The 25765-nt window shown below is 40.9% G+C and overlaps 1 protein-coding gene across 1 annotated transcript; it reads right to left on the bottom strand.

Moving 5' to 3' along the window:
• Positions 1-1526: 1526 nt before the first annotated feature.
• On the bottom strand, positions 1527-24981 carry TNFAIP3 (TNF alpha induced protein 3). The gene is made up of 9 exons (XM_075267909.1): positions 24748-24981; positions 16537-16838; positions 12915-13105; positions 10766-10913; positions 10024-10194; positions 9617-9797; positions 7739-8616; positions 4605-4813; positions 1527-3682 (listed from the first exon to the last, which is right to left on the bottom strand). The coding sequence occupies exons 2-9, from the start codon at positions 16832-16834 to the stop codon at positions 3437-3439; spliced, it is 2322 nt and encodes a 773-aa protein (XP_075124010.1). The 5' UTR covers positions 16835-16838; positions 24748-24981; the 3' UTR covers positions 1527-3436.
• Between the last annotated feature and the right edge of the window lie 784 nt (positions 24982-25765).

Below are 25765 nucleotides of genomic sequence, written 5' to 3'. Positions count from 1 at the left end.
ATTTTATACTGTGTGGGGCCATTGTGTGAGGGCTGTGGAAAGCACATTATATTGTGTGGAGCCACTGTAGAGCATTATACTAGGGGGGTTCTGGGGAGTTTACTATATTGTGTGAGGCCTCTATAGAGCATTACACTGTGCTGGGGCTCTGGGGAGCATTACATTCCATGTGGGAACACTGAGGGGGACTCATAGGAGCATTTTAATCTGAGGCAGGGGACTGGAGGTGAAAATTCTTGTGAACCCTATCCATTCATGTATATGATCATCAGAATATATGTTATGATAATGGAGGTGAGGTGAGACAAGCGAGAATCTCAGAGTACCAGGCATATTTGTTCAATATGTTTTCACCAGAGACCATATGGGAAATAGTAAATTAAACTATATGAAGGGATAGTGTCGGGGTTTACTTCTACATCTATTTCTGCTGGGATACATTGAGAAATTAAATAAAGAAAAAATCTTTTGTAATTTTATATGAACCTAGGACTCCAGTGAAAAGTTTTTTTCAGAGATATAGTGGGAGTGATTTGGAGTAGAAGTTTTTGTGGCAAACTTATTGTGATAAAATGAAAAGAACATAGTCCTGGCTGAAAGTAAATAAAAACATTCTGCGCTGGACCCCGAGCACTGAAAATCTCAGTTTCCACTTCACAGACCAGTGAAGCCACGTTCATCAGTCACATGGCCTGTGTGCAGCTCTATCTCATTCAAATGAAAGGTGCTGAGCTAAAATACCAAGCACAGTAACTATACAATGTACAGTGCTTTGCTCTGTGAGCAGTGAAGGGTCCACATTGCTTGTCCCAATGCTGTGATTTATTCAAACATCTGATCATTTGGGTGCTTAACTCCCAGTTTTCATTAATTATTTTAAGGATCGGTCATCAGTATTTTAGTCTTGGAATACCCCTTCAAAAATTTTACTTTATGTAATGACACATCATATTTTGTGATAAATGTCTCTGCTGAAATGTTTAAAGGGGCTCTATCATTGGGAAAAGTAATTTTTAACTAAGGACATCTTTGCATAGCCTTTAGAATTGCTACGCCACACTTACCTTTAGTATGTAAATTGCCTCAGTGGTTTGTGAATAAATCCATTTTTATTCATATGCTAATGAGCTTCCAGCCAGCACAGGAAGTTCCCAGCAGCACTTGTCCCTGCTATTATCTCCTATGTGTGTGTTAAACAGGAAGCTGAGTCATCATCATCAGCCAGTGCATATACTCCCATAGGAAACAATAGCAAAGGGGGTGCACAATACATCATGCACCGAGTCTAATTATCATATGAATAAAAACGGACTTATTCAGAAACTACTGAGGCAATTGTCATACTAAAGGTAGGTGTGGAATAACCTAAATCCTATGCAAGGATGTGATTAGTTAAAAATGACTTTTCCCAGTGATAGAGCCCCTTTAAGTGGATATTTTAGGATATTAGATTTTTATGTTTGTCATGGCAAGAAAAAAAAAATTAAATGTATTAAATAATTTATTAGTTTAAAGTGAATGTCCAATATACAATGATGTACAAGTGTAAAATTACAATACATAATGTGAGTAAATAAATAAGCTCATGGCACATGTTGTGTTCACAGACATGACATCTGAATGCAAGAACATAAACTTACTGAATTTAAAAACAATCTGTCACTGAGCCTTGAATTTAGTAAGGTGTACCCCTGCTTAGTCTCCTTACAATACATCATATTAGCAGCTCCTAGATGTCCAGCCTGACATGTGACTTCACTGAAACACCAATGGTGATTGATCTTTGTCCTTAGAAAACAAATACACAAGATCCAGAGTTACACTCAGGTTATGTTCACACAGTGGAAAATGAAGAGGAATTCCTCTTCATTTTCCACCATTGGCATTATTGCCGAAGTCTAGCTGCGATGGGATGCCGTTGCAGTAAATCGTCATTCCATTGCGGCATCCCGCTATGGATGAATGGGCCTAATCAGCAGGGAACCTTGAACCGTGGACACAGTGGCTGAATCATCTGCGGAATCCATGGCAAGATTGAGCAGATTGCTTCTTTTTTCTGCGTCCTGCTATGATCTCTGCCATTGAAAACAATGGCAGGCAAACTCTAGAAGGAATCTGCTCTGGATTTGGGGGTGAAATCCGCCACCAAATCAGTGGTAAATTCCTCCGTGTGAACACAGCCTAATTCAGAGGCTTGTTAGACTCATTTGCAGTTATTTACAATTTCATGAAAATCCATCAGTGGGATCATAAAAGGTTAAGATATCAGTAAATGAAATGCTCTGCAGAGAACAGATTTTAAACTAACACTTATTAGAACTGATGACAATTCTCTAAATTCAGGGTAAATCTACATATTTAACAATTGGATGCCATGAAGATAAGATTCATTCATAACTCATCCCATCCAAAAGTCAGATATACCCCAAAATGTCATTGAAGTTTCACTATTGAGCAACACAAAGAAAAAGAGTGATCATTGGCTGACTGCCTGCTCATTGTCTGCTCTGCATACTCCCGGCAAGATAGTAGGATTGAAGGACCAAAGGATCTCCACAAAAGAGGAGTATCACTTTTGATACCCAAGAACGTACTTGACATTCCTAGTGTGCAGAAAAATACTTTTCTCAAGATGCAAAACATTAGCAGGATAAATGCTTTTTTTTTTTTGTGGTGCATTCTCTTAGAGGTCCAGTAACCATGTTTTTCCCTATGAACTGAATGTAAAAGTTTGCACAAATATTCATTATAGTATACACAGACTTACAGGTTTTAGAAGATAAAACATCTAAGAGGACTGAGCAAATCAGTATTTTCTGCTGCAATCCTTCCTGCAGACTGTGATTTTGAATCTCTTTAATGGTAGTCCTCTATAACACAAAAATCCCAGCTACCCTTTCTGGTTTAGACATCTAAAAAGCAAGGATTTCTCATTGTCAGCCATAGAAAAGATGTACTTTTTATAGTGTTAGATGCAGACAAATTTCATTGCCAATATATGATCAGGCCTGCTTATTGAGGCTAATGTAAACATGTATGTATAAATCTTAGGTACAGCCTGTGTGCCCTGCTTCCCCTGCTCACAATCCCAATCATTGGCAGCCTGTAACATAAGGATTTTGCATGTACTGGGGAAGGAATGGTCTTTAAGTATGAGTTTGGGTAGGTAGGCTCAACCAATGATTTCCAAATGCATAAAAAGTCAGTCTTTTAAATCATTTTCAACCTTGTTTGGAGTCATTGGGGGTCATAACACAGAATCATTATTGTTTTTACAGGTACTTTTATATAGACAAACCTATTGAGATAAATACCAAAAGAACAAAACCTTAACCAAAAGTCCAGTAGCATGTAGTCTCTTCAGCAAAGTCTTTGTTATGGAGTGTTCAGAAGGTAGCACCAATAGTGGTAAATGGGGAGCCCGCACTTTTCTGAATTATCCATACATTTGTTTAAACTGGTAACATTCATTACAATAACCATTGCACTTGTTGTTCCCGTAGTGATCACATCCTGGTGCCCTACACCGAAGTTTAGGTGCATCTTCCCCAGATAACTTGTGTTGGCCACCTCTGTGCTTGCATTGTTCACAAAGTTCATCATTTTTGCCTGTCACTGGGTTTCTGCAGACATCCCTGGCACATATTTTCACATGGTTTGCAGTCCGATTTTGTCCAAATCTCTGAGGAGAAAAATAATTTTTGACTTTTAAACATGGAGTACTGTACTTCAAAAGGTTCCCTAAAACATATGCTATTATTTAGCTGTTTGTGTAGCCGTGTGTTGAATTTATATTAAAATGTACTGAAATTCTAGCTGTCTGGCAGTTTAAGGCTCAGGCTTGGTTCACATATACGCGTGGGTTTCCTAAACCTAATCTTATGTGGATACCTAATCCCCATAACAAAAAGCGACCCGCGGACCCCATAAACTATAATGGGGTCCCTTCAGTTTCCACTCAAAAAAGGCAAGAAATGCAGAGAGGGGAACAGACTCTCTGTACATAGTGGCAAGCGCAGATGTGAACCAAGCGTAAACTCACAACTGTGCTGCAGTTCTGTTTTTCTGTTCAATTATAGGAACAGAAAAACAGAAATCCCAATCTATTAAATGACAGAAACATATGGACCCGGGGGGGGCCTCACTGATTATAATGGGGTTCACCAGGTATCCGTTATGTTACCAGTCATTTTGATGGATGAAAAAGTTGTGCGTACACGGCCTTCATTTGCACTTTATATGATCTGTGTAACTGAGCCTCTGAAATACTATTTAGAAGACTGTTCATGTGCTCTGCCCTTTTAATGTTGTTGCTCAATTTTAATAAAATATGGATTTCTTATATTAAAAACACTGTTCCTCAAATTATTCTATAAATCTCATCATCTTCCATGATTATATACAACTCATTTGCTTGTTTTGACTAGATATAAACCTCATCTCAAGAGGTGATATATACAAATTATATCAGGAAATCCGCTCTCTTGAATATACTGTTATAACTAGACAGGTTACGAGTTATACAATGCTAAAAATTGCTATCCATCTCATGCAACACTCAATACTAGATAGATATAATACAACATAGTCCTAACTATAACTACCTCTGTTTGTCTTTGTATTCGTTCCTCTGTATTTCTTGCTTCATGGTATCTTTGGTTCTGTGCTTCAATGAAGCACTTCTGGCAGAAACCCTCAAATAATGTGCTGCCTAATGTGCTGCACCCGCGGCCCAAGCACCGATTCATGTTCTTGAATGCAGCCACGCTGACATTGCTTTGTGATGCTCTGGGAGATCTAGTTGCATTTACTCCTGGAAAATAGAGAACACATTGTTATTAATGCCAATAGTAATGTCTAGTCAGGTTGCACAGATAAACTAGAAATACACGCATGATTTGTGACTCCTCTCACTCCCTTCCCCCCCCTCCCCTTTCCCTCTCCCCACTGGTTCTGGAATGATGTACCTCTCGCTGTCGGTTTATTGTTTCACCTTGCACTACTACAGTTTAACTTTTCCCTTTTTGTTCTTGTTTGTAAAAATGTATGAAAACCTTCAATAAATATTACAGTTTTTAAAAAAACCCAAAAAACTAGAAATACACAATTATTGTAATACTTCATATGCTGCTTTACTATGTGTAGTATTATATTTGGAAAGTCACATACTAAGTAAAGTAGACTTAATGCCAGGGCCTCACATTGCAAAAAGGTAACGTTTTGGCCGCGGCGGTATGCTGTGGCAAAAAAACACAGCCTTTTACATTACCTGAAAAATGGATGGGATTCTAGCCAATCCCATCCACACACTGCAGAAAAAAATCCACAGCACAAATGCTGCGATTTAAAATATCTGAACATTTTTGCAAATTGCAGACTGTTAATTATACCTATGAAATGCTAGTGTTTTCTGTATAGGCATAACAGAAGCAGAAAGTCCGCAGAGTAAAACTTGGCAGACTTTCTGTGAAAAAAACAATAAGCAAACCAGTAAGCAGGGCAAAATAATCAAAACCAATCTGCTGCTATAACTTAAAGAAGACCTCTCATGTCCTCTGAGATCGGCGGTATTTTATACAACTAGAAAGCTGACAATCTTGCTAGTATGCACCCCAGTGCCAGAGTTATGCTGTTAGTTTCAGCACCGATATCCCACCACTGTCAGAGGGGCGGGACTTACAGCTGACAGTAACACCCCCCATCCCGACAATACTCTTCCATAGCATTGTAATACCACTGATCTCAGAAAACATGAAAGGTCCTTTTTAATCGTGTGCCGGTCCATCACTTGCATGAAAGAGAACCTAAGGGAGTATTTTCATGCAAACTACTGGGTGGTTTATAAAAATGTCCCTCAGGGACCATTATAATGGCTCAAGATTAGGCTGTGGTCTAGAACAGAGGGAGAACTCAGAAATGGCAGCTCTGAAAGAGCAAAACTTTGGCGGCAGGTGAATAAATACTTTGACAAAACTCCATAGTCCTGACAACTTTGTCTAAGACAAGGCCTATGTAGAATATTAATGCCTAATCCCATTATACTTTCATTTGAATGGTCACTAAATTTTCATAAAACTTTGTCTCATTTCATACAGAATGCAATTCTGGACCAACATGTAATGAACGTTAATTAAAAATATTGCTGCTTTTTCCTGCCACTAGGTGTCACTCTTCTACCTAATTTACAGTTGATTTGCTGCAGAGCAAGATGGAAAAACAGTGAAGGGAGGGGGTTTCTTTCTTCACACAGTGAATGCAGATGGGATGGGCTGGGTTGATTTTTCTCACAACCTCACACATGTCTACAAACTGAAAGGAATGAAGAACCTGCAGGTTTCAATGTAAGAAAAAAGTCATTTATGTACTTGTATGTACGTCTAGCTGCTTGTGTAGCTACAGATGGTATATTATTCACAAACAACAAGTAGCTTTACTGAATATGATCGTACATTGCTCTTTTCCTGTGTCAAGCCTGCATGGTAGATGCTAAAATGGAATGGATACCTGCACGTATGTGCTCTACATTTGCAGATCAGTATTCTTGGATCTATATAGTGGTCACATAGACTTTTCTCAGCTATTTGTTTGCTATTGTACAGTTACACCTGGCAGAATTGCAAGTGAACAAACCAAACTAGGTATATAGGGGAGGGGGGGTGTCACATGGTTCCTAAGGCCGGGTTCACACGGAGTATTCTGGCTCGTCATTTGGTACGTAGACACCGCGGGAGGATTTGCGGGCCGTATACGCTCCCATTGTTTTCAATGGGAGCCGGTGCCGTACACGTGGCGCTATTTTGCAGCCGTGATTTTGCGGTGGCCGCAAAATAGCGCCACGTGTACGGTACCGGTTCCCATTGAAAACAATGGGAGCGTATACGGCCCGCAAATCCTCCCGCAGCGTCTACGTACCAAATAACGAGCCAGAATACTTCATGTGAACCTGGCCTTATTGTACACACCCATATCCTCAAAGTAATGCAAAATGTGTTTCAGCCAAAATGAGGACATTAGCAGCAAAAGGAATAAAAAAAATATCATGTATGAAGGTTTATACCATCATAGACCAGACTGTCCAGCAAGAACCGGTATATATGTCAACTTTTCATGAAAACTCAGGTACCTTTTGAATAAAAGTAGAATAATTTTGCAATTCTGTCATCAGAAATCTGCATGTATTTTATTGTTACCTGCGATCTGCAAATTCAGAGAGATTTCTCTTGTGCTTGTGTTAATCTCAGCCCCACCTACATGACCTACTCTTGAGATGACAGTATAAAGCACCGCACACTGCAGTTTGGTATACAGTTTATGTATCTTTGAAGCATATTATTCCTTAGTTACGGTAACTAAAACATTAATCTTCAAACAACTATAACAAGTTAAGGGCTAGTTCACACGTAGTTTTTTGGTCTGGATTTTGACGCGGAATCCGCTCAAAATGCGGGTCAAAAAACCGCCTCCCTATCTTGACGCGGATTCTGCATCAAGACAATCATTCCGGACTAGGCCCATTCACGTGGGCCTAATCCGGAGTGGAATGCTGCGACTGTTGGAAGCCATGACAGTCACGGCTAACCGTGACAGGCGCATTTTGGTCCAGATTCTGACGCGGCTTCCCGCGTCCAAATCCAGACTAAGAAACTACGTGTGGACTAACCCTAAATGTGCTACCAAACAGAAAACTAACATATTTCTGGTATTATTAAAATAACAACAAAGCAGAGAGATTACCTACCGCTGTTTTCTTTATACTCAAAAAAGCATAAAGTGCAAAATCCTTCATTCTGTAGTGTACCAAAATACTGGCAGCCAGATTTTCTACATTTTTGGTAAGCCGCCCTCTCTTCCATGTTGTAGTTTGTCACAGATTGTGAACTAGTGGATGATGTCTGAGTCTCATCATTTATGGCCTCTTGACCTGATAGAATCTCAAGACTTCTCGACAAATTGCCAGTGTCAGAGATGGACCTTTGATGAAGTAAAGGGGGAATGCTATGACTGTGGGAACGTTCTGTAGTCCGTTTAAAGCAAGAGCTGCAAATACCGTTAAAAGTTCTAGTAGCATCCTGAAAACATATATTGCACTTTATTATGTCTGAGCCCCTAACCCCTTCATTACTGCTGCCAAGCTGAAGATGCCGAGCATTATGACAGTGTTCACACAGTCCATTAAGTTCCACATTTAACGTAAATGGGCAGTCAGGGGTTTTACATTTCATTGCATTTGTTTCACTGAAAATAAAAAGGCTGGGTGCTGTTGCTAATACAGAAGCAGGGTCTGCCAATGACTCTTCTGTCACCTGACATGACGGTTCACAATATTCAGGTTTGCAATGTACAGATTCACTCTTCTGTATGTGGCTTTTAGTCCTGTGAATGGCTTTCCGCTTCTTATCAAAGCACTCATGGCAATAAGGCTGTGTGCTCACAGACATGAAGAAAGGACAATTTAATGTTTCACATTTCACTTCAACAAGAGACAGCTGAGGAAGGGCAATCTCAAATCGACTTTTTCCACTTTTGCTCTCCTGCCACCGCTTGTACTCGTGCTGCACTAGCTGAAAGTAATCTTCAACCAAATTGATTTCTTTAGGTAAATTGTTTTCATCGAGCCTACAAAAAAACAAATGTGTCAACCTTTGACTTTTTCATTGATAAAATAAGTAATTGATATTTCTTTATTTTGCAAATACAGTTGACCCAGGAAACACTTTAAGAGAACAGACTTTGAAGACAAAGTCAAGAGGTGCAACGTGAAGGTTTGTTTCATGGGTGCAGGACTGGTGCCAGCACAACAAGATTGAGTGCCTTATTATTAAAAGAAATATATGTCACGCTAGCTTCACACTAGCGTTCAGGTCTCCGTTCTGTGGTTTCCGTCTTCTGCATGACGGACACCTGTCAGACTGGGTCCGCCCATGAGCGGCGGTGAGCGTTTTATGCTCTCCGCCGCGAAAGTTTTTTTTAAACCAGACACAGAGTACTGCATGTCCGACTCTGTGTCCGATTTAAAAAAAACGGTTACGCTCACCGCCGCACATCTTTCAAACTCATTCAAATGAATGAGTATGAAAGAGTCCTGCAGGTTTCCGTCTCCTGCCTCTGTTTTGTGCAGGAAACGGAAACCTGCAGAACGGAGACCAGGCGCAGATGTGAACGAGCCCTAAGAGATAATGAGGGGAAATTACTATTCCCTCTAAGCTAGAAAACTGGTGTAGATGGGAATAGTTGTGGTGCATCTTGGGTGCACAGCCTTTTTTTTTTTAACCAAAGATGCGCCAACTTCTTTTGGCACTCTGATCACCACTTTTTGCAAATGTGGGCAGAGACTAAGGCAATGGGGATGCCTCTGCCCAACAAGTTTAGTATATCTTATGCCATAAAACTGGTGTGAATTATATAGGAAATCTATGACAGTTAGCGACTGGCATAGATCTCAATTATGACACATGGGCAGTGCCTGAATTAAGAGATTGAGTCTCTCAATAATCTAGACACAGTCTTCATAAATTTCCTCCTATGTGTTGATGATATTATATATTGTATAGGTCCTAAACTCTGTATGGTATTGCCTGGGTAAAGCATTGAACATACTTTATATAAAGGTACTGACCTGGCAGTGTTTACTAGATGAGTGGTACCATACTCCCAAGAATGCACAGGTACCTCCAGCACATGCAAATACTCTTTAAGTAGATTCTCCCTGGATTTCTCTTCATGGTCCGTTAAAAAGTGCACTTTCATATCTTCAAATTTGCCTTTTTCACTGAACACCAATGGGACAGCTCGGATTTCTGTTGGGATAGCAAGGTTTATTACTACTGGTACTGTGAGACACTCAAGAGCTAAGAAATAATCCTATCCAATTATAAATATCAAGTAGTCAATAGTCAATCAGAATTTATTCGTTATGACCGGTTCCAGTACTATAGTAGTATTTTTTTCTTCATACATAAATGAATTTAAAGATGCAAAAAAACGGCATCATATGTTCTATGAAGTAAGTATTGTTCAACATACCTGGTCCAGTGTCTTTCATAGTGACAAGAGGTGCAAAGTGCTGGCTGTCATAGCCAAGGATAATGGGATATTTATAACATTCTTGTGCAGGCCAATGAAGAGGTAGATAAATTCCACCAACATTGAGAGGTGAAAAACTGGAGCCAGACTCCAAACTTCGGAACATGTTATCTGTCAAAGTAATAGATATTTTGAATATGGCATAATTACTTTTATTCATATTTTTAGCAAATACAGTATAATGTTCTTGTGCAGGATCAGAAAGAATGCCATATCTGTCCATGGTCTAGTACTGCAGTTCAGTCTCATTCCCATAATGGGGATACATTGCAATACCAGCTACAGCTCATGGACAGAACCTGGTCAATCCCTTTAAGGGATTGGTTGTAAAAGGAGGGCTATCCGTTTACATAGCCATCAATGTTTAAAAAAAAAATATATGATTCATTTGTTTTTTGGTAGGACACAAAAATTTTGTATATCATATTTTTATGTCTGTCCAAAAAAAGGACAGAAACTGATCTGTTTTTGGTTTTAAACATTGATATCTATTTAAACAGATGGCTATACACTTCTGTCCATTTTTTTTTCCTGCTAAATGTAAAAAACATGATTTGTACTTAAAACATTGTAATATACATTAAATCTATATTTCTATTTTCTCCTAGCATAAAACAACTGTAAGAAGATGAAAAAAATTTTAAGTTTTTTTTTTTTTTTTTCAAAAAGTTAGAATATTTACCTGCAAGAACAATAATTGTTCGCCTAAGGATGTTTGCCAACACAAATATGTGTATTTCTTCAAGACAATTGTACTGGAGGCCACTGTGGCCAATTGAGGTGTCTGTGGATGCCATATTGACAAGATGTTCCCATTCATCATCCCAGTTCTATGGAGAAAATAAATTACACAATTAATGATAGATTTCATTTTTGGCAAAAATTACATACTTGTGCTGTTCTCTCATCTTAATCTGAATAATCTGGTTATCAATACAACATCAGTGACAGATCAGACAGTCATGAAAACTAAACTGGTCCTTAAAGCTGAAGATTGGCAATATTTTTGGATATTTGGATAAAGGTGAGAGTACACTCATGGACAAAAAAAATAACACAACAAGAAGTAGTTATTGGAATTAAATGATTTTTTCTACATATGAATATAATAGTGTTATATGTAAGCTATTATAACATTAGAACAAAATGATAAGTATATTGGGGAAAACTATAGAATTGAAAAGAGGCTCTATTGCCATGATGGGTCATCTCTAGCCTGCGGTACATTTGCTGGCACATGTTGCCACTAAGCCTGTCAATCATTAACACTCATAGGACTTGTTCACACAGGGGGCGGATTTTGGCACCGAGAGTGACGCGGGGAGCCGCATCACTCTCGGGTCAAAACCCGCCTGCCACGACCGTGCCGCGGAATCCACCTGAAGGGCAGCTCGCTAGTGGAAAAAAGAACACTAGTGGTCTCCATAGACCACCATTGTATGAAGGCGCATTTTGAGGTGAAATCCACTGTCAAAATCCGTCTCCTTGCTCCCGTGTGAACTAGCCCATAGGCTGCCAAAGCTGGCATACCAGATAGTTCAATATTTACTCATTTAAATATGGTAACTAGACAGGTCAAAGAAGTATTTCAATTTAGCAAAGACTTTCTTGGAAACCCTTGCTGTTTGGGTGTGCATTATCCTGCTGAAAATGCCAGCTCGAAGTCCTGCCATGAGAGGCAACACATGTAGCCGCAGGAGGTCCTGCACATAGCCAACAGTTAAGTGTCCCTCAAATTATTACTAGAATTGACCGCTAGATCATTACACACTCAGTTGGGGCACTGTGTTACTCCACAGAAAAGGCAGGATCATAGCGTTCAGCATGAGGCCATCAAAATCAAATCTAATGATTTTTGGTTCCCAAACAGTACCTGTATTCAACACTAAAGACAATACTTTATCAGTCCAGGTTTCTTGCCCATGACACCACTGCAAACAAAGGCAACAGTGGTTGGCTGTCAAAAGCAGGAAATGTAATGGGTGCAGGGACACCACATTCCCTTCTGATAAATGCCTGGAAATGGTCTAGGCAGAGACAGGGGTGTGTAATAAAGGTGTCACCTGTGTCTAAATGGTGGAAAATGAAAGTGCTAAGCTGCTCTCCCTTGATGGCATATCAAATAATCCTATGTACTGGTGGTCTGTCTGGTCCAGTTCACTGTGCGTGAGACCTCACATTAATATGTCAGAACAGCCTAGATGTTTGGCGAATAGTTAAAACATCCATCCTACTTCTCTCAGTTCAATGATGCAAACCACTCTTAAAGTCTGTCTTAGATTGCGTCATAGAGGTACATCTAGCAGTCAATGATCTCTCACCATGGGGTACGCTACTCAATAGAAGGCATCAGGGGAAGCATTTTTATACCATATTATGGCAAGACCCAGTGTCTTATCAGACCACACCTGTAATCATTTACATACTGCCTGCAGACTTTTGCACCAATCCAACATTTCTATCTGGGTGCGTTATTTTATTTTTTGTAGGAGTGTCCACTGAGGATCTCAGTTCTATAGAAAACTGAACCCATTGGTTTGTGTAGTACATACAGTATATCACTTATACTGTATATCATCACAAAAGCATATCACAGAAAATCTGTCTATGGATTTCAACTTTTTCCACCTCTTTTCACAGTTTTCTGTTTATGACATATTTATTTACATCTTGGCGTGCAATTTCTGCCTTTATTGCAATTCTCTATGCTGTACACCTAATTTTCTTGCTGTTGTAAATACTATACCGCCATATTCAGCAAGGTCTGAGTTGGTCTGTTTTATTGCATCAAGAAAGATTGCAGAGATATCTGAGAGTACAGTATTTCTTACCCGCGTGTCATATCGCAGTTCTGTCTGTTGAAACACTGTGGATTTTACACACTCCAGTTGCCAGCGGAATTTGAAGTTTCGCGTATCTGTTGTCTTCAGAACATTGTGCAATGTTTTCCTGAGTACTAAATCCGTGTCTTGCACTCCCCACATATACATTGATGCAGCATGCATTAAACAGTTTCCATCTCCTATAGAAAAAAAAGAGACAGAAAAAATTGTATTAAAGGAGCCTATCAGCAAAATTTTGCTGTATGAGCCCCACATATGCATGAATAGCCTTTAAAAAGGCTATTCAGGCACCGCTAATCTTATTTTAAACACGCTCCCGTTTCAAAATAAAACTATAAAAACATATATGTAAATGATACCTTTGCATGCACGGGGGGCGGTAGTGCACGATGCGACGTCATCTTCTGGCATCTACCCTTACTTTCTTCTTCCGGCGACACCCTCCGGTCCTGGCTCTTCCCCGGATTCATCTTCATCTTCTTCCAGCGGTTCAAATCCGATTGGTTGCAATCCGGCGCGTGCACAGTAGCGCTCCCTCCGGAGCTACTGTGCACACTCCGGCGGCACTGCCATTGAGAAAAATGGCGCCAGAGTGTACTCAGTAGCTCCGGAGGGAGCGCTACTATGCAAGCTCAGGATTTCAACCAATCGGATTTGAACTGCCAAAAGAATATGAAGATGAATCCAGGGAAGAGCCAGTACCGGAGGGCGTCCCTGAGAGAAGAGGTAGGCGTGCCAGAAGAGGACGTTGCATCGTGCACTACTGCCCCCCCCCAATTTTTTTTTGCTGATAGAGCCCCTTTAAACCAGAAAAAACGGAATAATTGTGACTTAGAAATTAAACGCATACATATACTATAAAAGTCAAAGTATAATGACAAAGTATAATGACACTGATGCAAAGGACTACCGGGTTGCTGCTTTTATTTTCCAGGGTGTCTAAGAGATAACATTTTATTGTTGTGAGTAAATACTTCACTTTCCTTTGCACTAGTTTTGATACATCTCCCTATGTATTACTACTCTGTTATTTCAAGGCAGTAAAATGTCAAATTTATACATTTATATATAGTACATGAGTAGAGATTTAGCCCTGGTAAATTTGCAGTTCACAGAAACTCTATACCCTAAAGAAGTGTTATATAGCTAATAGTACCAGCAGTATCGGGTCTTCAGCTAATAGCTCTGTATCATGAAGTATATGTCAGTATTGTGATACAGCTGCACATCTGAGACAAGTCTGTCTACAAACCATGCAGTCACCATATGTCTAGAATCATATAGAAGATAAACTCAGAACTAATTGCTGAAGCACATGTAGGTAAAATTCCCTCTTATTGTCAAATGAAGAACAAAGCAATGAATTGTTTTGCTTGTAAATTTCATGTACACACAGAACCACCAGCATAAAATTCCGTGTCACTTGGAATTTCCCAGTACAAGGCAATGTGAGAAGCCATTGGCTGAAGTCTATTGTACTTTTTTGTTCTTTCAACATTGTAGCAGACAGGACTTTCCAAGAGGGCGGGGACAAGCCTAGCAGGATTACATATTCATCAGGCAAGTGAAATCACTGCAGCCAATTCAGCCTGGAAATTTTATTCTGTCTTGCTCTTAAGTTTCAGTTCTTATATTACCAACCATCTTCCTCATTTCTGTCATTCTTATATCCTGAATTACACTGTGGATGAATCACTCAGAAAGTGACCTTCCTGCAAGTTATTGTAAAACTCCAACTCTTAGCAGACACTTGTATGGCAATAGTCAGGTGCTCTAAGGGCAGGGGGCAGAGATAGAGATCTTCTCAATGTCTCCTATAGCCTGACAGAACAACTGACAGTGCAAAGCATGAGAAGGGACAGAACTAGACCTATACCTAAAAATAAAATCTAAATTTTTTAATCTTACTGGCACATCTTAATTTTAAATGTTCATATTTTTGCTTAAAGTGTGCTAACAGTATAGAACGCATAATACTATAGGTGGAAATAAGAAACTCTGTAATACATCTTTATTAAGCAGATCTGTTACATTCTCCACTTATTAAACTGCTGTTACACTCCTTATCTATAATCTAACTGCTGTTTACATTATATTTGTCTCTGTACCCAGCCTCAGAGACCTCTATGGATAAGGGGGTGGGGAGTAGGAGGCTGCTGGAGACTAGTTAATTGGGGTTATTACCTCTTTCTGAGTACTAGCAGCCTCTTATCTACAACCTAGCAAGGTCAGAATTGTATAGAGTAGCAGCAGAGAGTAGGAGCAGCAATGGATACAAGTCTCCTTCCAACCGCGATCAGGCTGTATAATCTACATCAGACCAAGCGAAGATCACTCCGTACAGAAAACTAATGATTATGAAGTCTTCCTTCTTTCTTCTTCTGTTCCTTAGCTGCTATGGACTCCTAGTATATCTTCTCTTCTCAGCTTATGTGTGTCTACTTCTGTAATATATTACTGTGTATTATCCTATATCTGTATTACTATGCTGCTGTAACATGCTGAAATTTCCCCACTGTGGGACTATTAAAGGATTATCTTATCTTTTCTACCCCTTACCCTCTTCATTGACTAACATGTAGAAAGTAACTCTACCTGAAAAGTGGAAAAAATACTTAAAAATATATATTACAAAGTTTCTTATTTTCATCAGTACTTTTCATGTACGCAAAGTTGTTTATAACTGGAGGTCCACTTTAAATGAGATAAAAAAAAGTTCAGTGAGCTGGGGGGAACAGTCCAATATATTTTACATAGGTTTCCTCATCCCAGCTGTTGATAACAGAAACGGTTGATCACATCTTGCTGAGGAACAAGAAAGCCTGCGTCAAAGATAGACTCCAGGGCAGCACTGACCCATTGAAATTTATCGGGCAACATTGCAGTACCTACACTCGCCACAGTTTGTTCGGTGAGCGATCTGCGATGCTCCCAGTATGTATGCAATATGAAGAGCTGGGCTGTTTGGGTACCGGTGATCTGTGAGGGTCTGATACCCAGGACCTAAGGACAGGCCATCAATGTTAGAAACCGGATAACCCCTTTAACCTTTTAGCAATCTAACACATTTCAGCCTTAAACCAGTTATTTTATCTTTCTCTGCATTGTGTTCATAACTTTTTACATTCTATTTCATTGTAGCTTCACGAGATCTTTTTGATGAGTTTTTATTACTTTTTGTTTTTGATCAGAAAACGAATTCTGCCATCTGAATTTTAAGGAAACTGTGGCGGATTATTAGGAACTGGTCCCACGTAACAGAGCCCTGCAGTAAAATCCCCCAGTTGGTCATACAATGGGATTTTTTATTTAAAGTCAATAATAAAGATGGGCATAAAAATGGCACACATAGCATACATTATTTAACCTTACTAAGGTAGGGAAAAGGAGTAAATGTTTGACCACGCTGACTGGTATGACAGAGCTCTATACTACTAGCCAACACCATGGGCAGAGACCACTACTTCATTCATAAAAATCACAGTAAATTATTCTAATGTTATCTCCCTGTATACACCCATACTCACAATGTAAGATCATTGAGATATATCACTTATACAGAGAGAAAGCTGTTCCACTACGTAACAGATTAAAAGAGAAAGATTCTTACCATTTGTCCGTAGCGGGACAAGTTTTTTCACTTCTTTACATGCATTTAGCTTCTTGTGACTTTCCAATGCAATTTGCATAGATCTATTAAAAAGAGTCTTTTGCAGAATCTCTCTGAATCTTGTGCAAAACTGACAGATCATGAACAGTTCAATAGTGTATCGGTGCATTGTTCGGAAGTGGTGGATGATTCCATTGCTGGGCTTCTCTATGTCCTGTGGGGCTCTTTCTCGGATTTTCACAGCCTTTAGCATGTTGCTCATGTACAAGTCCTGGGGAAGGATCTGCTGCGTTGCCATCTTTCTATTAGTAGTGTAAGGAAAAACACATGTCACTCTGTGTCAATCACAAACCAAGTCTTTGTAAATGTTCCTTTTTTTAACATGAAGTGCAGCAAAAAAGAAAATCCCCCAAAGTTACAAAAGAGCTTCAACAACTTTCCGAGATTTCACAAATAAAATAGAGACTTAGTCATACAGGTCTGATGTCATTCAGATAAGACAGCTCTATAGGGAAAGTACTACATGGTTTACACATGAGTCCATTAATAGTCCTCGCTTCATTCAGTTACAACTAGAATTAGACATGAGGTCACAAGTTACTCTTACCACCCCGAGTGATGATGAGAACTTGGCGTTGGTAGACAAGATGCCTCTGAGAAATGGCACATCCATTAGTTGAGAAAGAATAGATACATTTCTGCACAGTACTGTATATGAAGCTGGGACTATATACTGAAGCTATATACAGGGATTTTCCACTGTCACTTAGCAGGTTTTCACATGCCTTAGGCACTAATGTTATGCTCTATCCCCTGGGAATTAGCCATCCCTTCACATATCACTAAGGGGAAGGGTGGGGGGTTTTGAAAATACAATATATTTGGAAAAACCCTGTAAAGAAAAGCACCATGGAAAAACAAAGTAGCCTAACAGCGTTTTCTAGATAGTGGTTAAAAAGGTAGCACCCATCCATGAGATAAAAGAATGTCCAGGTGCAGGAAAGTCCACACCATAAGCCTGGAAAATCCCAGGAGTTACATAGATTTTAAGGTTACCTAAAGATGCCTAACACTTTGGAACTGGGACTCCGGTAATCGATGGAACTTCCAACTGTTTGGCTGCTAAGGGTATATTCACACGGCAATAACATACAATAATGTACAATGGAAAAAAACGTGACGTGTATTATTGAGGAGGCTGTGGTAGTAATCCAACGCCTTGACTTTCTGCCGCAGGTTACTCGCTGATAGTACAGGGCAATACAGTTAATAGGACTTGTTGTGAATGAGACCTAACACCGCGTTCACACAAGCAAGATTCATCTGTGAAACTGTCCGTGTGTTTGCCAGAATTACTGACCTGTACGTCATGCTGGGACTACTAGTAGTATAGTTGTATATGAGGCTAGGAGTTCTATCAAGCTAAATACTGTCCTATACTATAATCACTATGGTACAGTATTTTGTTGGAAGGCAGGAACTCTCCTGGCATACTGTTCAGGCCAGTAAATTCGGAACAAACAGGTGAAACCCGGTCCTGTTTATACAGGACAAGGACAAACAATCAGGTTTTGTTGATACATTTTTGAAGCCAAAACCATGTTTAGATCATAAACAGTGGAAGCCTATAAGGCTGCTATTAAAGAGCTTTTATTCAGCAACTCCTGTAGTAGGACCAAACCTTGCAGTGCCACCCAGTCACATCTAAACTAATGGAAGTGAATACCACAGCAGAATGATTCAAGCAGTCATTGCTCTATATTTTGGCAACTCAAGGTGGCAATGTGACGCCATTCACTTGCATTAGTCCCAGTGTCACAGTCCAAGTCATCATGTAGTCCCAAGCTAAAGGACAGCTGGAACTTCATCTCTTACCACTCCTGATTTTAGCTTTAAAACCTGACTCACAAAACCTAAACCCGTGTCCTTATTGTTATAGATATCACGAACCTTTGTCTTTGTAGCATTTCTTTGGGAAAATATTAATATATATAATATATAATAATATTACAGCATAGATAGAAGAGGTTACACAAAACGTAGCACATGTTAAATGAACACGGCTAAGAACTATCCTGTATGAACAGTATGAACAGGACATTTACAAATAATTTAGAGCTGCCACTACACGGAAGACAGGCTCATATGGTGACCACCAGTGGCATGCAACAGTCTCCATTGATTTATAATTAGTTTTCATCAAATATCATAAATTCCTACAAAAATGTGAACAGAGCTTTAAAATATAAAATTTATTCAGTACTTGAGTCTATAGCCAGCAACTTGTCTGCACATATCCATGACACATATGAGAATTTAGCAGAACCTTATAAATTCATGGTTACAGTTTCACAACTTCCCACATTTGTACTTTTACTTTTATACAATGGCAAAACTCCAAGTCTATATTACATGCTGCAGAGCATGCAGGCCTTCTGTCCGACACTACTAGTAACGGCCCATAAAGCTTTGTTTGTGTAATGGCTGCAACCTCTATTACAAAATTGTCTGAACACTGTATAAGCAATGCCGCCCCTCCTACCTCTTGTGTCATCCTCTCTACCTCATAGATTGTAAGCTCTTGTGAGCAGGGCCCTCAGTCCCATTGTGTGAAATGACGTTCTTTGTTTTGTATCTGTCTGTATCTGAACCCTACAAATTGTACAGCGCTGCGGAATATGTTGGCGCTATATAAATAAAATTTATTATTATTATTACTACTACTATCTATAAAAACCTGAAGAGGAGGACAACAGAGGAAGCAGGAGGAAAGAGAAGCTCACTATAAGCTGGCCATTCCCCTTCCACATAACACTAATCCTTAGGCTGGTCCTATACGACTGTAGTTTAAGTCCGCAAATGGTCCGCAATTGAGGGTTTTCAATTGCGGACACATTATACTCAATGCGACCTCTTACACCACCGGATATTGTATCCGTGGTGTGCTGGGCCGCAACCGAGGTCCGCATGTCCGTAATGGCCGCAATTCACGGCACTGCACGGACTCGCCCATAGAACTCTATGGGCGAGTGCAGAAGGTCACGGACATCTGCGGAGTGTAAGTTGATGATCAGCAACTAGTGTTGCTGATCAGCAACTTGCGGACCGTAAAAGCATTACGGTCGTGTAAGACCAGCCTTAAGAGAAGTATTCACATACTCTATATATCCAGTGGGTCTGAGGGCTTGCTACTGTCCCTTGATACAAGTAAACTAATAGGTAGAGGTGCACTGTGTTCCTGAAAAGTCGCCTGTGACATCCATAAACCACAGGGGCTTGGGGTGTAATATCATGCTATTTTTATTACTGTGGTCACGTGTGCTTGCTCATGTGATTCTTGAGTATAGGCTTTCCTAAAGTTATACCAAGACAACAGGATTTCAGGGGGTTTGAGGAAATTAGATGTCAGTGCTGGACTTTCCAAGTTGCTTACTATTGTTTTCCACTATAGTAACAAGAACAAAAAATGTCAGTCAGCACCTCACCCCCCGGCCCCCAGAGAGGGGCTTTCCCAGCTGGGGGCTGTTTATCAAACTTATGATTAAAGATGTGTAATTAATTGAATTAATTTGTTTCATTTGCCATTTGATTAATTCGCCATTTCAATGAATAGTGATTCTGATTTTCCCCACAATTGTGAAATTGATGTCATTCCCACCCCAGGATCAGAAATCTTCCATGGAGACATTCTAATCTCTCTCTCATAAACTGAATAAAATTGAGCTTTTATTTTTAGGCTAAAATTGCCCAGCCCTACTGGTCACCTACAAGAAAGGTCATGAGTAGAGATGAGCCGATCCGAACAGCACGCTCCATAGAAATGAATGGATGCACCTGGTACTTCTGCTTTGACGTCAGCCGGCCGCTTAACCCCCCGCGTGCCGGCTACGTCCATTCATTTCTATGCGAGCGTGCTGTTCGGATCGGCTGATCCGAACAGTACTCCCTCATCTCTAGTCATGAGTATTTGACCCATGTGCCAACCAGCTGTTCCAGGCAGCCTCTGGTGCTGGGCCTATAGAGGAAGGAGAAGAATCTGCCCAATGTATACTGACCATTCTGTACATCCACTGTGTAGGTTCTGACACTAGAGGCCATCTGGTATGGGGTCCAGGTGTCAGAATCTCCCTAATGTGATATAATTGAGCTATCGTAAAGATAGGTCAATCATTATTAATAATAGCCCCCAGCCAGGAAAGCCCCTGGGCATGAAAAGGTTATTCCCATCTCATCCCAATATTTTGTTTGCTCACCTGCAATCCTTATAGTAAATGAAGCCTACTGATACAAAGCATTTTATCAATATGTATTCCACTTATTTCGTTTGGCTCCATGTCTGCGCATGTCTAGGACCATCCTATGCACTTCAGTGGAGTTATAGAGAGGTGGTAGGGCAGGAAGGAGCTGAATTTTGTTTCTATAGCTCATATGCAGACAAATGCATTTCCATGGTAACAGATAATACAAACTACTATCATATGCCCTTCTAGTTTTTACTGACTGACCAAATGTACATTAGCACAAAGTACTGGACAAATGGACAAAAATATGAGAGTTTGGTGACCGACAGTTACCATAGACATGCATAGTTTGCATAGGAATTGTAAAAACAGAACAAATCAAAAAACGTTCAATAGGCCCATTGCAAATTTAGTAGTGTTGTGTGGTCACTGAGGTGTATATAGCCTTTAATATTCCTGTATGGTTGCTCTGGATGATATCATTATAGAGGTGAAAGCAATAGAGACACTTTAAGGTTTAGTTCACAAGTAAATTACGTGCGGCTTATTTTGGCACCGGAAAAAAAGCTTCCTGATTACGAAATGTTTTTTGGACCTTGCCCCGCTTTTTGTGGAGTGTTTTTTTTGTAAAAATCGCTTCCAAAAGGTTCCAGGCGGTTTTCCCATCCTTAAAGAGTACGGGCTGCAAAAAACATGTGTTTTTTACCGTGCGTTTTTTTTGTAAAAAACGTGCATTTTGGGCTTCCCTTCTATTGCTTTCTTCAGGTGGAAAACGCCTGAAGAAAGGTCATGTCACTTTTTTTTCTCTGCTAGCAGAAAAAAAAACTATCAGTCTACATAGGCTAACATTGTATTGAGGAGGATTATGGCGTGGATTCCGCTGTCAAAATCCTCCTCCATGTTCCCGTGTGAACTAGCCCTAAAGGGAGTCTGTAACCAGAGTAAAACCAGCAATAGCTACAGGCTAACCTGGATATAACAACTTTTTCTCCATGAAAATTCAGAAATTTCTTATCTCAGTTGCTGAGATATTCATTTATTTCACAATATGCATTGAGCAGTCTGAAGCAGCGAGGGTGGATCTTTTGCTCCAAAGTGCCAAATGCTTCACTGCCGAAATACGCTGGTGCAATTGCGAGACCTGCTGAGGCCGGTCAGGTTCCTTTCCTAAGTAAAGGAACCAGGCCATCACTCACTTTCGTCATCCCAGAGTGGCAGGAGCAGACCACGGTGGAGACACTAGAGCACCAGTGACAGGTGAGTAAGGGTTGCTGTTTTTTTTTCACTTTCCGTGGCACCCTTGCAAAAAAATTGTTATCCTGGAAAATCCCTTAGAGACTTACCTATCTAATTGTTGCTGGTTTACTATGCTTCAACCTGTTGGCAAACTCCCTTTAAGGCTAAGGTCCCACGAGTACTCTATTAGGGTGAATTCACACTGAGTAAACGCTAGCTTATTCTGAACGTAAAACACGTTCAGAATAAGCGGCGTCTAAAGCAGCTCCATTCATTTCTATGGGAGCGGGGATACGAGCGCTCCCCATAGAAATGAATGGGCTGCTTCTTTCACTCCGTGCAGTCCCATTGAAGTGAATGGGGAGTGCTGGCGTATACGGCAAGCTCTGCTCATGCCGGAGCGTACACGCCGGCACTCCCCATTCACTTCAATGGGACTGCACGGAGTGAAAGAAGCAGCCCATTCATTTCTATGGGGAGCGCTCGTATCCCCGCTCCCATAGAAATGAATTGAGCTGCTATAGACGCCGCTTATTCTGAACAAGTTTTACGTTCAGAATAAGCTAGCGTTTACTCAGTGTGAATGCACCCTTACACTGACTGCATGGACAGGTAAATCCAAGCTGGCGTCAAAATACCATATACCATATGTAAAACTAACATCTAATAGAGAATGCACTAGCCATATGTAATAAATGCACAGCTTAACCTTATATATCACACATTAGCAACATCTGCTTTTCCCCATACAGAAAATGTACAGAAAACACTTCAACCCATAAGTATCTGTACACATTTCATATTACATAGCATAGGGTTTCAGAGTAACATCTGTACAATTCTGCAGTCTACAGTTTCTCAGTCACCTGAATGCTACATAGAAAGGATGACAAACGGAAAGCTGCATCCTGTCTCATCCCGCTGATCATCTGACTACGTACGGTCAAAAACAGACGCAAAACAGCTCTGATAGTGGCAAATCCTGTTTTCAGTACCGGAAAGTGCCTTTATGTGCTCCAGAAATATAGAAAAGGTAGACAAAAAAATACATCTAAAAAACTATTTTTAACACCTATTTCCAACGCCGGTCTGTATTTGAGCTGTGTGGGGTTTTTCTGCAGTAAGACCTACTGCCAAGAGACATTTTAAAAACTGCATATGTACAGAATTACAGGGGGCTGAAAGGTTAAAGGCCCCATATTGTGAGAATGCCTCGACCTGGCCGCACCACAGACGCCATGGCAAAAAAACCACAGCGTCTTTCAGTACCTGCAGAGTGGATGGGATCCTGGCTAATCCCATCCACATATTGCAGTAAACAGTCTGCAGTGCTGGTGTTTTCCGTACACGTATAATAGGGGCAGAAAGTCTAATAAGGAAAACGCTGCAGAGTTTCTGTGAAAAGCGCTCAGAAAAAAAAGCAATGCGTTTCTACCTTGGTTTTTTCCACAGCACTTTTTGGCTCTACGTGAGGCCTTAGCCTCCAGAGGTTGTTGCATCATAATAGTACATGTCACTGTGCCCTAATAGGGCGCATGGATGTCATAGTCAGTTGGGTCTGATGCTCAGAAATACCCTCTATGAGCAAAAGCAAAAAGCAGGTGACACATCAGCTCTATATGATGGACCCCACATACTCGTGTCTTCCATAGGCACCGATTCATTTGAAAGACCATTACGTATTACTGCATGTGCTCTGTCAAGAATAACCAGCTACATAGGCCTCTTGTAGACGACCGTGGCATGGTTCAGTTTGCTATTCAGGTTTTTTCCAGATAGGACACTGACCTATTCATTGCTGTTAGCCCACGCACATGACCGTGTATCACACGCTCCCCTGTGTGGGCCAACAATCCAGGCCACAAAACTCAGGTCAAGTCCTATTTGCGAGAAGAAAAATCTGTGTATTACAGTAGTAGCATATTGGATGCGATTTTAACAACTCTCAACCATACACTGCAGAAAATCTCAGCGCACAACCTGACCCGCATTGTGGATTATAATCACAATAATCCACAATAATTTCCACAAGTGATATATGCAGTTTTTGGCTTTGAATATGCTGAAAAATCTGTTCCTTTATAAAAAATAAATAAAAATCAATCAATAAATAAAGATTGTTGCAGTATATGTGAAAAGAGTAGTAAACTATAGATATGATATGTTATATAGAACGCTGATGTGGCTTAGACGTCTATAGTCAGAACTCCTATAATCAGGGGTGTAGCTATAGAGGGGTACAGAAGAAGCAGTCACTACCAGGCCCTGGAACCTTAGGGGGCCCCAAAGTCCTAATGAGATTGTATGAGGAGCTTCAAGTTACGACTCTACCTATACAAGCACAATGATAATCCACTGAATTATTAGGAATATAATTTGCTAAATACATAATATTTAACATATTTGATTATATAATAATTGTGGGGGGAACAATGAAAATAACAAACTACAAAAAGATGTCAATAGACTGGCAAATGACTATAGAAGAGCTGCCTCACACTACAGGCAGGAACCAAAGAGTCTGCCCGCGCATGCGCACACACCCAAAGCATGACAGGCTGACTTCACTAAGCGACGCAGTACATAGCTAGGAAACGCATTGACAGCGCCATCTACTGGTCACGGCAGAAGATTGTCGTACGCGATTTCTTTACACAGCTTCATGTTTCCGGTTAAACACAGAAAACGCACTCGCGTTATGCAGCTGGTCATGAATAGCGCCCTCGTGTCTTACCTGTATAACGTATGGTGGGGTCACTGGCGGGTGTAACGCGGGGACGACACCGGCAACTCTCACATTACTTCCAGGTGACGGAGCAGCTGGGTCACGCTTCCATAGACAGCGCCGCTCTGCTCTCTGTACCCGCTCAGTGTGCTCAGTCTGTGCCCGGCACCTCACAACCAAGGATTTTTGCAGTTCAATAGCCTTTGCACTTCGGGTGTAACATGGCTACTCCTCCCATTGGGGATTTCCCAGGCCTGGGACTTTCCCATAAGCCGCTATGTAGTTTAATGAATAAGCAGCAGAGGGCGCTATGGCGATTTACGACTTGGCATGTAGTTTATTGCAGGGGACGGGGTCGTTGTGAGGGACAAGGCGTCTAGTGTAATAAGGTTTAGATTATACTGGAGCAGGGGCGTCACATGGGAGGCTTGGAAGAGATTGTACATGTAGTGTAATACGGTTATATATTATACTGGGGCAGGGGCGTCACATGGGAGGCTTGGGAGAGATTGTACATGTAGTGTAATACGGTTATATGTTATACTGGAGCAGGGGCGTCACATGCATACCTCCCAACCGTCCCGATTTCCGCGGGACAGTCACGATTTGGGTGACATGTCCCGTGGTCCCGGTTGGAGGGAGGTATGTCCCGATTTCAACTCAGATCTGCGTCCAGAGGACGCAGATCTGAGTTTGAACACATATGCGGCTGAAGCAAGGAGCTGACACAGGTCAGCTCCTCGCTTTGCCGCTGGCTCTCTCCCTGACACGCGGCTGAAGCTGCTCGCTTCGCCGCTGCGTCTCTCTCTCTCGCTGACACATGCGGCTGAAGCGAGGAGCTGACCTGTGTCAGCTCCTCGCTTAGCTGCTGCCGCCGGCTCCTGGCTTGTAGACGTGATGTACAAGCCAGGAGCCGGCGGCAGCAGCGAAGCGAGGAGCTGACACAGGTCAGCTCCTCGCTTCAGCCGCATGTGTCAGCGAGAGAGAGACGCAGCGGCGAAGCGAGCACGCGAGCAGCTTCAGCCGC

The sequence above is a fragment of the Leptodactylus fuscus genome, chromosome 3 (assembly GCF_031893055.1).
Source record: "Leptodactylus fuscus isolate aLepFus1 chromosome 3, aLepFus1.hap2, whole genome shotgun sequence".
In the NCBI taxonomy this organism is placed as follows: Eukaryota; Metazoa; Chordata; class Amphibia; order Anura; family Leptodactylidae; genus Leptodactylus; species Leptodactylus fuscus.
The sequence above is the reverse complement of the archived record's forward strand: the minus strand, read 5'-3'. Positions and strand labels throughout refer to the sequence as shown.

Coding starts and splice junctions, on each gene's coding strand:
- TNFAIP3 (XM_075267909.1), bottom strand. CDS start 16,834: ATGGCAACGCAGCAGATCCTTCCCCAGGACTTGTACATGAGCAACATG. Junction 13,106..16,536: donor TGTCCCGCTACGGACAAATG/GTAAGAATCTTT, acceptor TTTTTTCTATAG/GAGATGGAAACTGTTTAATG. Junction 9,798..10,023: donor TATGAAAGACACTGGACCAG/GTATGTTGAACA, acceptor CTATCCCAACAG/AAATCCGAGCTGTCCCATTG.